The sequence below is a fragment of the Pyrgilauda ruficollis genome, unplaced genomic scaffold, assembly GCF_017590135.1.
Source record: "Pyrgilauda ruficollis isolate IOZ18807 unplaced genomic scaffold, ASM1759013v1 scaffold6, whole genome shotgun sequence".
Taxonomy (NCBI): domain Eukaryota; kingdom Metazoa; phylum Chordata; class Aves; order Passeriformes; family Passeridae; genus Pyrgilauda; species Pyrgilauda ruficollis.
Genome location: NW_024527710.1, coordinates 13,581,946 through 13,596,373, shown reverse-complemented (window position 1 = coordinate 13,596,373; position 14,428 = coordinate 13,581,946). Strand labels below are relative to the sequence as shown.

Below are 14,428 nucleotides of genomic sequence, written 5' to 3'. Positions count from 1 at the left end.
TGGCAGCTCATCTGTTGAGCCATCTGTTTCAGATTATGCATGCTCAGAGGGCACATTGCACCCAGGCTTCCAGTTCCCCTGAACACCAGAAATTTGAATTGGCTTTGCAGTTTAGTGATCAGTGAGCATGGATGTGCAGGTACATGTGCATGACACATCTAAATAAACTCTGTTTATTTGGGACAAATTGAAGCTGGAGAAACCTGAGGGGGCTTAGACGGGGAAAGCCTTAGGCCTTGCTCACTGTCCTGGGCCCCTGTCAGTGCCCAGGCAAGGCAAAACCACAGAAAAGCACCCAAGGTCCAGGAAATTTCTCTTCTAGACTGACAAGTTCTGAATGAACTAAGAGGTAATATATTAGCCAGTTTTACAGCCCCTTTAAACAGTGTCTTAAAGGGATTGTTGGGTAGAGAATTGCAATTTGGCTCCCTCCGTTAGTGAATCATCTCCAGTCCCATCTCAGTGCCAGAGATGGACTGGGCTGGGTAGTGAATCAGAAAGCTGGAACCAGCTCTGTGAGAGTCTTTGTAATGCCTAAGTACATCATGGCCAGGAAAGAGGATTTGATCCATAAACTTTAATGGTGCATTATGTGAGTCTTATATTATTTATGGCATACTAGTAGCACTTATCTTTTTCATGGTATCTGCTTTGAACATACCGATTTTTAAGATTTTTTTTTTTTTTTTTTTAGAATATACTGCTTGTTCCACCCCTCCCTTTTCCTTCCTTACCCAGAATGCTGACTCAATTCCTTTTACTCTTTCAGTCAGCTTGCAATTTTAGGCATTTCCTTGTCCAGTTTTCAGGGGAACCCTCTACTTCCCTCTCATGAGCACTGTGCAGATCTCCTCTGGCTGTTGAATCTCATGCTGGCTGGAGATGGAGGAGATTTCTTTGCAAGCAATAGAGACTGACATGAGACCATCTGCTCTTCATGAAGTTCTCTGAACCCGTGGACTTGGATAGCAATTGTGCAGTTGTGTATGAGAAGAAAATTTGGCTCACATAGTGCAGTGATGGAAGGAATGGTAAATCTAGAACTAACCAGGGGATTTGAGGGATAAATGCAGTTTTGTCACAGGTTCTTTTTCTAGATAATTATATTTCTTTTTTACAGGTTTTCACATTAAGCAAACTCCCAGATTTCATTATTAGCAAAGTTTGAGTCCTCTGGTAATGAGGATCAGATTTTAGTATAGTTTATAATAAATTGTGAACAGAACATTGACCAAATGTAGATATATTGTATTTTTGGGCAGATCTTATTCAATGTACATGAAGAGTCTTAATTATGAGATTAGACTGAGCTTGGAAATGTTTCTTCTTGGTTTGAGTAGCTTACATAGTTCATTTAATCAAATCACTGCATATGTGCAATTAAATGTGCACCATCTAAAATTTGAGGAGTTTTTCTTTTTGTGATATATTTAATCTGCTCATCTGCTAAAAAATAGATCTTCATATTACATTGCTTATTCAAGTATTAAATTCTGTTACTTTTTAAATTAGTAATCCCCAAAGAGCTACAGGAATTGATGAACATTTTTCCATCAATGTTAAAAAATTGAGTTACCTGAAAGGAAAAGAGGTCTAATTAAATTTTTTTCCTTGTTGAATCCTATTAAGTGCTTTCCTCGTATAAGAAATTAGTGAAGTTTTTGCAAAGCTCTAAGGGCAGGGATCAGAACTGCAGATATATATAAAAGTCAGCTGTGTGATAATGGTAAAGGGAGACAGAGACAGATTCTGTGCTGGTTTTAGAATCTGCCAAGGAGGTGGCTGCTATATTTTGGGCAAGAGAACTCTTTTAGCCTAATGCCATCTGGCTGGCTTTCATCTGTGCCAGTTGTTACACACGCCAAGCCGCCTGTCCTGCCCTACCCACATTTCTTAAAGTAGAAATTAAATTAAAAATACAGTAATTTCCAGTAGCCTGATTGGAAACACATCCATGAAGGGATTTAGAAACCCAAGGAAGCAAACCAAGCTTCTGTGTGTCTGTCAGAGACTTTGATCAGAAGTTTCCTCATCCATGTCCTGGAGCAATCTTTGGATACTTTTCACCTTTCAATTTCACTGGCAGCAGAAGTCCTGGCTGTAGGATCTGCTTCAATTTGTTGTGCAGTGTACATGATAAACACAGTTAAAACACACATAAAACCTCCACACACTCCCACCTAAGGTCTTCTGTTCCATTCTTTTAATTAGTAACTATATACCTTTATTTATAAATACAACAATACAGGTTTTCCTCACCTTGATCTCTACAAGGTACCTGTATGGTTTGTATTTTTGGGCTGGCAGTTGTGCCATCTAGCACAACATGGATCTGTCTGCAGTCCTCTGTAGGAGACCCACAGCTGATTTTTAGCCTGGGATTTATTCCCTACTTAGAAGAATTATGGAGTTGAGCTAAATTAAGCAACTCATCTATATATTCATTTTTACAGTTAACTAAATAGCTCTGCTGATGATTTTGGAGTGGTTTTTTACTCATGCTCATCTGTATATATGTAATTTACCATCATTAATGCTATCTCCAGGAAAGGAGAGAGAAATTCATTAAATAATTTTGTGCAGATATTTCTGTAAGGAAAAACATTACAGTAAACTTGATTTCAACAGGAACAAATTCTACACTAAACATAAAGAGACTGACAATCAAGAATGTTTCAGTTTTGGATGGAATTTCAATGTCTTTTGAATCATGGAGATTCTTTCAGGAAGAATACATGTTCTGTTTCTGCAAAACTCATCCAGCTATCTGACCTTACCTGCCTTATATGGCTTCTGCCTCTGTTTTATACCTAAAACCTTGGTATTTTCTCCTTTGGACCTCAGTGTTCTTTGTGTCAGTTTTATACCTGATATATCTTTGTCTTGTGAGCACCTTGGGGAGGGGGGGTTGTCCTTCTAGAGAAGGTCAAATTTGTTTGTCATTGAACTGATTCAACAAATTAAACTGATACAGGGATCTGAAAAATCTTGGTGGTTTAATGTTTGTGCATCATCATCAATAATTTTGGTAATCTGATGTAGGTATTTATAAATAACATTCTTCAATTGCTTCTCATATTTTGTGAATCTCATTTAAATTAATATTACCAGTAATAGTGGGAGCTGACAGAATCTTTCAGATTCTGCAGTGTATTTTTAAAACCAGAATATATTTAAATGAAATTTTATTTGTAAAGAGAAGTTTGATTGAAAAACAGTTGTGAAGCTACTGAATCCATGATGTATTTTTCAAAGTCACAGTGATGATTACACTGGAATTATTTACCACAGCTGCTTTAAATGCTACCAAAAGTCATTTAAAGAAACACTTTTTCATGAACGGTCACCAGACTTTCACTTTGTAGTTGTTGCATAGCTGTATCTGTTTATAGCTGTATTAGCTTCACCTGTCCAACAGGTGAGACATCTTTTATTACAGATAACAGGACAGGAACATAAAGTGGCACAGAAGAAAGCAAGTCCTTGTCAGCTGATGGAGTTCAAAGTCCATCAATGCCCTTTTGCATCTGATCAGTCACATGCACACCTTAACAATTCCATTGAGGCTGAATCACTGCTGCTTTACTTCTGCAACTTAATCTTAAAAAAAACCCAAACAAAATCAACCAACTAAACAAACCAGTAAACTAATCAGTCATTAAGCAAATAACTTTGTCATATTTAAGGATATTTAATATTTTAATTGCATTGTGTGTACAATCAAATGAGAACATATTTTGAATTGTGAACTATTTACTGATCTTGTACTTTACAGCAATAGAGAATATTCAGTCTTTAATACTTAGCAATGATATTTATTGTATGTGTTTAAAACATTTTTCATAAAGACAAATATTTTTGGTACTATCTCATCAGTCAAGTTGCACTCCATTATTGATAATACCAACCTGATATAGAAGAATGAAATGTATAATTACATGTCAGTTATTCAGGAGTCCAGAAAACAAAGAGAGGTTTTAAGAGAACATTCCTTAGTTTTATTTGTTGACACCAGTGGGATTATATGTGTTGCATTTAAAGGAACATTTTGCCTGCTGATGTTGTGCAATAGTTGGCCAAGTAACAGAACAGATTCCACTCCCTGCTACAGGGCTGTAAATAAAAAAGTCCCACATGGTGGTTTCTCTTTTATGGACATTCAGCAGGATTGTGCTTTTGAGAAGGGGAAGTGCAGCTGAAAGAGCATCTGTGGAAATTCCTTCTGCCTGCAGAAAGAGCACTGCAATTTGGTGTTTGATAGCTTTCACAGAGTGCAACCTGCAGGCTCCTTTACAGCTCTCAGCACTGATTCAGATGTAGGAAAGTAATGCTTTGCTCTTGCTTCTCACTGTATTTGTCAATAATTTGTGAGCTTTTCCACAGCAGCAAAACCACCATTTGAAATGTCACTTGATCAAGGTTAACTAAAATGGTCGGATCATCTCTGTCCTTGTCTACTCTGAGGGCTAAATCATTAACACCTTTTCAAATATGATTGATTTTCCACTATTGTTGAGGCTTTTGACTCATCTCACTGACCCTCTGGCACTCAGAACCTTAACCCAGCTGAGATCTCTGTTCTGTCACTGCAGCTCCCATACATGAGAAACTTCATTGCTGAAAGCAAGTGGAACATGATTTACACTTAGGAGAAGTTTTAACTACTAGTGTAAAATTAAATATGTATATTGTGTTGTCCTAAATAAGGATGAATTAAAAAATATTATTTAAATGTTGGTACCTGAACCCAAGACTGGGTTGCTGTAGTAGGTTACTGTGATTTGTGAAAGTGATTTTTTTGTCTTATGACCAATAGTTACTGCATTGGTGTTACTTTGTTCTAATACTTTTTGAAACATTTTGACATTGTTATGGTTGTAATTAAGACCAGATGAAAATGAAAGAAAGTGGAGAAGGTAAAAACAGATAAGAAGATGAAAATAATTGGAAGGACAAGTAAGGAAATCTCAAGAAGAAATGCTTGCTAGTATCTAGAGTTACAATAATGCCATAAAAATGGTCTTTTACCATTAACAGTCATGAGTTTGTCTTAAAGACAAACCATTTAATGAGAAGAAAAAATACCAAATGCTCTTTTATCTAATTACTTCATGTATCTTATAATTCTGAAATTAATTAATAATATTTGTGAAGGGCAGAGTGAGCTAATTCTAGGTTAGGGGAAGGTTGGGAATTCAGTGTATAGATTATAATTTTTAATACTTTCTGTTTTCTTAAAACATAATAATCTTTTAATTGTTTCAGAAAGGTGAGCAATGTGTTTCCTGGATTTGTGGTATAGGCAACATGCCTAAGGAAAGAGGGAACAGAAGAAACTGGTGGTAAAAGCTCTTCTGCCTGCTACTTTGTAAACATAGTAGTTTTCAATCCTCATTTTGGTTTAATGTACTCTACACACTACGATATCGATGTGTTTAATTTATAATGAAGACTGATGCTGTTTCAGCAGTGCTATTGCTTGTTCTATTTCAGAACATGTATTAAGCTGTTCAAGGAACAGCGAAATCTCCAACTGCTACCTTAGCTGGACATGTCAAATTAATGCCTATTGAAGATTTTTCTGGGTTTCAGATATGGTCTTGAATGAAAAATGTCATTGTGCTGTCAGTCATCCAGATAATTATCTAGAGGTCAAGCTGACCTCTTGTATATACATTTTCTCCTATTCTTTTACAACATGAGGTGTAGCCCCATGAAACTAGCTAATATAAATTAGTTTGAGAAAATATGCTTACAGTCTTAATGAAAAGATAAATTGTATATATTTTAAAATACCATGGACCTGTACTGCTGCATTTCAGATTTGCCAAGTCTTCCATCAAATATGATTAAAGAGATTCACTCAAGCCCTATTCAGGTTATTTTCAATTTTACCATTCTCTTAATAAGAATTCAAGATTGTTTTTTCTAATTACAACAGTTCAAAAACAATTTTAGACTTTGGATTTCTGAATACTGGCAAAATAGATGACATTATTTTGCAAAACAAAGAGGTACAATGATTCCGTACTGTACTCTGTTTCTGCCAGATGAAGGAAACAATCAATTTTTGATTTGATTATTCAAATACTTCTGAACATCTGAACAGAAAACACTTTAGAGATAAAGAACTATGCAGTTACTTTACTATCTTAGTTTGTGTTTCTTTAAGACTGCCACAGTTTTGTATAAATTTGATCATCCCACAACCCACTTGGAAATACTTACACAGCTGCTATAACTTTGAAATTGTGCAAACCACCTTAAGAAGCCAAGAGCACATCACAAGATGAATTAGCAGATTATTCCTATGCAGTTTTCATGATGATCAATGTACATACTCTGGTAACTAGACATCCTCCTAGAAGATACATTGTAGGACTCACAGATTACATGTTTTATGCAAAAGAAACCCAGACATTAACAGATCTCTACAGAAGGTCTGTTGGAGTCTGGCTAGATGATTGTAGTGTTCTCTTGTAAAACATAGCAGCCTATCTGTAACCCTTTGTCTAGAAAACTTGCAGCTGCATAAAATGTAAAGAGCACACAAAGCATATCCTGGGGTGGATTTCTAGATAAAGGCATGCCTGCAGTCCTGACTTTCTAAACTAGCTTGTGTCACTAGTCCTGGAAAGTACTCTGAGACTTCTGATAAAAGGTCCCCTCAGTCCAAAGTCTGTTAAAGTTTGTGTGATGATCTTCCTTGTTTCTCAGGAGGGATCTTTCAGTAGCCTAGATGTGGGAAATGCTGTTCTGTGTCAGGAGCATGGGTGTTGCTTGGCTCTCTGAAACATGTGTAATGTCTGTTTGCTTTTGGGCAGGTTCCCTTGCATTACAGTCTTTGATCATATAGCAGGGATTCCTTTTTCTGGCCAGGATTTTGTGTATTGATGCATATGTTTCCTTTTGTTCTGTAAAACTCAAAGTGGTTTAATCCTTCTTTTAAATCCTTGGTTCTGTAATGGTTCTGCAATGCTGCAGCTCCTGCTCTGCTTTGCACTGGAATTCCAGGGAGCTGGGTACCTCATTTCATGCTCAGGAATGCTGGAGGCAGGACTGACTCATTCCTCTCTCAGCCTCCGGAGTGCTCATGGGCTGTAGTAACACCTTTCCTAGAACGAGCAGAACAAGTCACACTAAATGCCTGTGTGCTGTTTTGGGCTGCCTGTGTGCTGATCCATAGGGTAGCCAAAGCTCTAAGAAAGGAAGAGATGGACACTTAAGATGTTATTTCCTGGGAGACCAGTGGATATGATTAAAATGTTACCAGCTTTACTAACAATCATATTTGGAGATCTATAAAACAGAGGTTGTTAGTGTTTGACTCTGACTAGTAGAGAGCCTTTCTGTGCAATCTTGCAAATTTTCAAATTCAGCTGCACCAGAACAAGTCAGTTTGTGCTCTTACACAGTGTTTCACATGAGGATTTGCACCAAAATGGTTGTGCTACTGCTGTGCTCGCTGCACTGCTTCAAGGCCCATTTGGCTAGTTTTGATTTGTTAGCAGTCCCTTGTAGACATAACCTTGTGCTTTTAAAGAAACAATAAAGAACACTGAGATCTGGTACCTATTTGTCAAAATGCCAGTACTTAGAATCGTAGAAAATCCTATTACACTTACAAATAAAAACATGCTAATGCTATTTTCCATGTCCTTTGGGCATAAAGTGCACTGTAGTATAGGATCTTGCAATAAAAAAATCAACATATAGCAATTCTTACAGAGCTGATTACAAATAAACATTTCCTGCAGGAGAATTCATGTTGAATGCAAAAAGATATAAAATGAAACTGTTAACATTCTTGCAGTTCATTGATCTTTTGACTTTCTTATGTTCTTAACAAGCTTTCCTGAAAACCCAGCACAGAATCCCACCACTCTTTACACAATTCACAGAAGATATTGCAAAAGGTCAAGATCCATGGGGTCAGCAAAGGGAGAGACAGAAGAATGGGGTTTCTACTGAGGGGGAAATAAGAGGAGAGGTACATTGAAAAAATCCCTCTGTTCCAGATTTCAGGAGCTCTTCCACCCTAGCCAAGCCCTGGTGAGCTGCTCATGGCTAAGCCAAGAAGGTCATTGGAGGGCATTGTTTTGCAAACCTGCCAACAGCTTTGGATAAATTTTAGTAGCTGTGATTTTCTCTTGGCTGAAAGTAAGTATGAAGTCCAGTTTTGTGATCCAATATCAGGTGATGACATCTCAATTGCAGCTGAGAAGCAGAGAGCTGTTTTTCTTCTGGGAGCTGTCATTCTAGATTTGTGGAAATCTGCAGCACAATCATTCACCATCAGCAGGATGACAAGTGCTGTTTTGATTGTTATAGAGATGTCTGAGGCTCTGAGCTGGTTGTTTTAACTCAGGTGGTTGGAGGCATCCAGGACAATTTGTCTGTGAGATGCACAGAATGATCAACAACAGCACAGATCTACGTGACCACACTAATTCAGTGTTGATTATATGAAGCGCATTATTATTTTAATTTTTAGAGGCCACAGTGGTTACCTTCAATGATTCTCGTCCTCTGACTGGACACAGTGGTCATGCCTGATGACTGAGTGTGCACAGCCAGGGTGAAGGTACATAACCACGTACCTGGCACTGCCTGCTTGTTCCTGAGCTGCAGGTGCAACTTGGAGTCTGCCACAGCAGCTTTGGAGAACACTGTGGAAAGGCTCTCTGGATGCAGACTGCTGTGCACTTCACAGTCTGAGGGAGTAAAATGGGGAGTTTGTGGTGTTTATTTTGTAACACAAAGGTTCAGGAAGGTCAGGTCCTCAGGAGCAGACCGGCTGGAGCAGACCTCTACTGGACAAATGTTCTGCTCTGAGGGGACTTGGGGCTTTTAATTGTGCTCTGGGGTGACACAGCTCTGCTGGCTGACCTGCACAAGTCCCTTGACTCAACACCCTTATTCCAGAGCCTTGCTGCAGCTCTGGGTCTCTTCCTGGACCTGGTGGGAAATACTTGATGCAACACCCAGGAGAGAAAGGGAACAGCAGCAAGAACACTGCTGAGCCAGATAGGTCTCTTCCTGGACCTGGTGGGAAATACTTGATGCAACAAGTATTGCCTGCCCACAAAATCCTGCTCACAGCAGCTCTCAGCATCAAGCCTCCAACTCCAGAGCCAGATCCCAGGTCCCTGTTTTGCATTTTCCTTCTCTTTGCAGTGAGAACACATCAGCCTGGGTGTAACCTCTCTCCTGAGAGGCCACCAGTCCCTGCCAAGCTGCAAGACTGAGAGATGAAGGAAACAACTGACAGAGCAAAGGGCACGCACACGAGCTCATGGCAGCTCAGGAAGCCAGGCTCTCCAAATGCCTACCAAGGGGCTCCCTCCCAAAAATACTGCCCTCTCCAGGAGACAGAGCTGTAGCTTTACAATCTTCTGGTTTAATTTCCAGGTATTAATTATTCTGGGATAGAATTCCAATTTTAATCAAAGAAGAAAAAAAATCAAACTAGAAATATAAAGTCTGTGCTGTTTTCTAGGGATTTTGCTTATGGGAGAAGTGTGAGGTGGAGTAGAGAAGTGACAGTGAGTATGTGAATGGTGTGAATATTTTTATATCTATTCTGTTTGCTTTTTATATTCTTCCCCTCCATGTCTTCTTTTTCTTGCTGAAAAAAATGGCTGAGAAACAGGTTGGTAAAGCAGAGCTTCTATAAAACCTTTATTAAGGAATAGGTGGGAAGAAGGAATCCCACGTTTCAGGACAGATGATGAGCACTAGCAGCTCAGAATGACTGCCAGCTGAGGAATGACAGGATGCAGAGGTGGGGCACGAGCACACAACTGAGCTGAGGAGGACAAGAACAATGCGGAGGGGTAGAGAATTACAAACAGATAAAGAAAACAAAGCGTGTAGGGAAAGCTTTCCAGTAATCAAGTATGACTTCAGCTAATTTCCTCTTACTGGTCCAAATGCATATTTCAAATTTAAATGTGTGCCTAAACCACTTTGGGGTAAAGTATAAAAATAGGAACGTTTTCTCTCAGCCCTCGGTGACTGATGTATGCTGAGGTAGTGCAGAGCTCAGAGTAGGAGGGGAAATAAGCCAGTGGAGGAGGTGAGCAGGTACAGGAGGAGCAGGAGAATGAGTGGTGACACAAGTGTTGTTTTCAGCCAGTCTGTACACAATTGTTTCCCATGGGTTTGGAGAATGTGGTGCACTTTACTCCCCACTCCAGCTTGCTCCTTTGTGTCTTATTGCCTGGGATGTCTCATAGTTTCTCCTGCCATAAGGGTGGCTCATCGTTTCTTCTGGTTACCTGCCCCAGAAGAGCCACTGTTGCCCTGAGTACAAGCAGAGAGACAGAAGGATGTGTTACAATCATGAGTTGCCTGAACAGGCATCTGATTTCCTGTGAGTGGAGGGAAGTAGGAGGCCGAGCCCAGGGCTGCTCCTCATGGCTGTGAGGATGCATCGGGTCAGGACATCCTGCTGGGCTCACGCGCTGCTTCCTCCTGGGCTTTGTGCCCAATTCTGGTGCAACTGAGCCCAGACCTGGTTCATCTCCTGTTTTGGGACTTCCCCCACCTGTGTCATGACTGGACTGGAGAACTGCAACCATTCACCATGCTGGAAGCATCTCCAGCAGAAGCAGGCCCAACAGGGAAGGTGAGGGAGAGGCCAGGAGCTGGCAGTGGGGGATGTCGGCCACCGTGTCAGGCCGAGGACTCCGGCTCCGGGTTTTCGCTGCAGCTGCCTCGAGCGGGCTCCGGCTCCGGTAATCCGCGCCCGGTTTTGCGCGCGGCTGCGCTGCCGTGTGGCGGCGGGGGAGGCTCCGGCTCCGTCCGGCGGGCGGGCGCGGATCCGGTGCCGGGATTTGCCCGGGGCCGGCTGGGGAAGTTGCCGAAGTTGTGCGGCGAGTGGCGGGGCCCGGCGCGTCCTTCCTGCGGCCCGGCCGGGGGCATGGAACAGCATGGCCGCGCGCCTCTCCCTGGCACAGGTAGGGGGCGGCGCGCCCGGCCCGGCCGCGGGGCCGCCGCCGCCCGCTCCCGCCGCAGGCACGGCCGGGCTCTCCGCGGGGCTGCCCGGGGGCCCGCGCTTTGTGCGGACGCCGCCGCCCCGCAGCGCTGCCCCGCCGCTGTCAGGTGGCGGCGGGGCGGGGGTGTGTCCGTGTCTGCGGGAGGGAGGAAAGGAGGGAGAACGGCAGCGAGGGGAGGCGGGCGGGCAGCCCCGCGCCGTGAGCCGGGGGTGCCACGGGCGGGGAGCGGGTCCCGCCCGGCCGCAGGTGCCTCTGCCCGGGGCTGGGGAGACCCGGCCGGGGAGCGGCCCTGGGCGGGCGGGGCTGCGCCGGCGGCGGTCGCGGTCCGTCTTTTGTCTCTGTAGGACTCGGGGCGCCGGGCTGGAGCCCAGCGAGCCCCGTCCCGGGAACGCCGAGGGCGGGCGGACTCGGGGAGTGTTCGCGGAGGGGCTGAAAGGCGATAGCGCCGGGTTAAGGTGTCCGTGCCCGGTGCCAGCCGCGGGCACACCCGGCATCGAGGCTTCTCCGGGGCAGCGAGACCATGGGCATGTGACCCTGAGAGGGACAGACGAATTCCTTGTTTTAAAAGAAACCTGTCTCCGCAGATACTGCTTGCAGTATCGTTTTACCTTGGTTTTGGTGGGCCCCGTGGTGTGGGGACACTGTTGTCACGCAGTGCCCATACAGGTGCTGTGCAGGTGATGGCCCTAAAACTTGGAGACTCTGGCACTGCTCCGTGTTCATGTCATCTCACTTCACCTCAATCCTTGTTGCCCGCATTTTCTTCTGACAGTAATGGAATCACTTCACACAGGTTATTCTATACCGTTAGGATCATGTCTTATTCCCTAGAGCTGTGATAGCTAATGAACAGCACTTTTTGATACTTTTTTATTTCATTTAGCAGTGAGATGAGAAATTCCCATTCCTACCTGACATAAGGCTGAGGTGGGCCTATTGGTTCACCCTAGTGGCTTGGGATGCTGCAGTCTGATAGCCACTTGTGACATTTACAGAAAGCAAAGCGGGTAAATGAGCTTAAGCACATGGAAGTAAGCTCAAAAAGCTGTCAGCGAGGCTGCACAAGTTTGCAGTTACTTGCTTTTGAGAATATGAACCATTTCAAGGAAAGAAGGGGTAGTTCAGTGAAAAGGTGAGCAAATACGTGGAGAAAACAAATGTGTCTTTAAGAGTCTAGAGTTATGAAGTGTAGTATTTTCTGTGAAAGCTTGCTTTATATTAATATGGCTAAGTTAGCATTGCCTGAGTCTCTTAATAGTCTTCAAGTAAGTGAAAAAGCTTTAAACATCTGCTTACTGAAGGGAAAGAATTTTTTTCACAGAGCTTCTCTGTCTCCTGATTTGGGAAGAGCAGTGGGGTGTCAGCTCTGGTGTGTTCTACAGCAAGACATTATTGCTTACAGGCTGTGTAATCCTTTCATTGTAGAATTCTTTACTTTTTTGGTCACATGGATGGGGGACCAAATACAAATGTGATAATGTTGACAGAAGCAGAAAAATTGCCAGTATCCTTAAAACCATTGTGGCCGCAGCTTACAACAGTGGTTAAACTGAGGGAGATATTTCTGTATGTTGACCATTTGTGCGGGGATTTCTTTTTTTGGCTTGTTTGTTTTTTCTTCTTGTGTTGCATAAGAATCATCTTAGGAAGTCAAGCAAGCCTGAAGATAATCCTTTACAACGTAGGTTCTAACATGTGGAATTTTTGGGTTATAAAAGGTCCTCACAAGTGTTGAAGTGTTCAGAATCTGTTGAAGAGCATGAGGAAGTGAAAATGAGGGCGTGGGGGTGGGGAGCGCAGTGGTGGCTGCGCCGAGATCGGTTACGGACAGCAGCAGTGAAGTTGTGCAGGTCACTACGATCTGCTCCAGCTCACAGCACAGAGAACAGCAGGCACATGAACCTGCACTCAAACTCACTACTGGGTCCGATTTTCTGTTCCCCTTCCTGTGTTTGGCCTGACACTACTTTAGCATGGCTGGGACGTTGGGTATTTCCAACTGAGATGCGAGGGTATTTTCAGATGACTTTGCAGCTGCAATGTCTGAGAGGGCTGCACGTCCTTTATTTGAATATCAAAGCTGTAATTTCAGTAATTTGAAACTTTTCTGTGCTAATTGTGTTCTTTTCACTGATTAGTAAAAATACTTCAGGCCTGTGTAGCTGTAGTGAAATTTATTACACCAAGTATGCTTGAACAAGGACTGCAAACTGATTATCTCCCCCTCCTCTCTCCCTTTAATAGTAAATATCTGAAGTATTTTTTATCTCCCCGTTTTGAGCCCATTCTGGAACATCTTGTTGCCACTTGCGTTTGCTCAACGCATGACTGTGAATTTAATGTGGAACTTCTAAGGGAACTTCTACCACAGGAGTGTTTTGTTGTGGTTGCCTTTAGTTTGGAAACAAGCAAACAACAGCAATGAGAAGGAACTGACCGATCTCACAGACTGTCATCTGTTGTTGGAAAAGTCAAATTAAGCTATGACCTGTATAAGGGGTTGTATGTTTTGACCTTCCAAGGATGGTTGCTTATCAGACCAATTTCATATGGGGAATTTAGGAGAGGAAGAACAGAGAACTGAAGACGTGGAAAATGGATGTTGAGAATGGGGCAGAGGTGTTTCTTGAAAGGTGTGTTAATGTGGACATTCAGTACCTTCTAGTTGCTCTTGAAAATTGAATTTGTGGCTTATTCTGGAAAACTGGCTGTGATTGAAGGGGAAGCTCACAGTGCAGGGAAGCACTGTAAAGAAGTACTCAGGAGGAAAAGGAAGATAACTTTGTGTTTGTCTTCCTGATGAAATGCTTTTTGTGAGAAATGTGGTAATTGCCTGGAAACAGTAACGAGCTGCTTTGGTAAATGAGACAAAATCATGTAATATCAATTTGTATCCTAATTAGCTGCAAGTCTCATTTTAGACTTGAGCATTGTGTTGCAGAGTTGAGAATGCTGTGCTGTGCTGTTGAAGGGAAACATGGAGTATTACACTGAGGCTGAGCTGGATGGATTCCTGTCTCGTGCACACATTCCCAGGATTAAGGTCTTGTTACTGGAATACACAGGATCCAAATACTTGCAGTATGAATGATACCCTCATACTAATGCACATATTATGTATAATCTAGAGCCAGAGATTTTGAGGTCTCTGGCAAACTTCTGGTGTGTGTTTTTGTTGTTGTTTTTTTTTTTAAAAAGAAATTAACAAAATTGTTAAATAAAGATCAGAGTTTGTAATTTTTAGTGGAATGAGGAACCTGTTGTTCCTCTTTCTGTCCTGCAGATGAATAAACCAGAGTATGCATGTGTATATTTTAACCTGCACATAGAGGGCACTGACTGCTCCTAAAGGAGATAGAAGCTAATTTTTTTGGTTGTTATTGCATGCACCATGTTAGAGAGAAGCTGCCTCTACAAAGGCAGTGCAG

The 14,428-nt window shown here is 42.3% G+C and overlaps 1 protein-coding gene across 4 annotated transcripts in view; it reads left to right on the top strand.

Annotated features, from left to right (window-relative positions):
* EPS15 (epidermal growth factor receptor pathway substrate 15) overlaps nucleotides 1-14,428 on the top strand; it is a 68,555-nt gene that overhangs the window by 10,005 nt on the left and 44,122 nt on the right. Inside the window, exon 1 of one of the 4 annotated variants that reach the window (XM_041483067.1) lies at nucleotides 10,772-10,961. The exons of the other annotated variants lie outside the window; for them this stretch is intronic. Coding sequence (XP_041339001.1) covers nucleotides 10,935-10,961 — 27 coding nt within the window. The 5' untranslated portion in view covers nucleotides 10,772-10,934. Of the gene's footprint in view, nucleotides 1-10,771; nucleotides 10,962-14,428 lie in introns of those variants that run through there. 4 annotated transcript variants of the gene reach the window in all.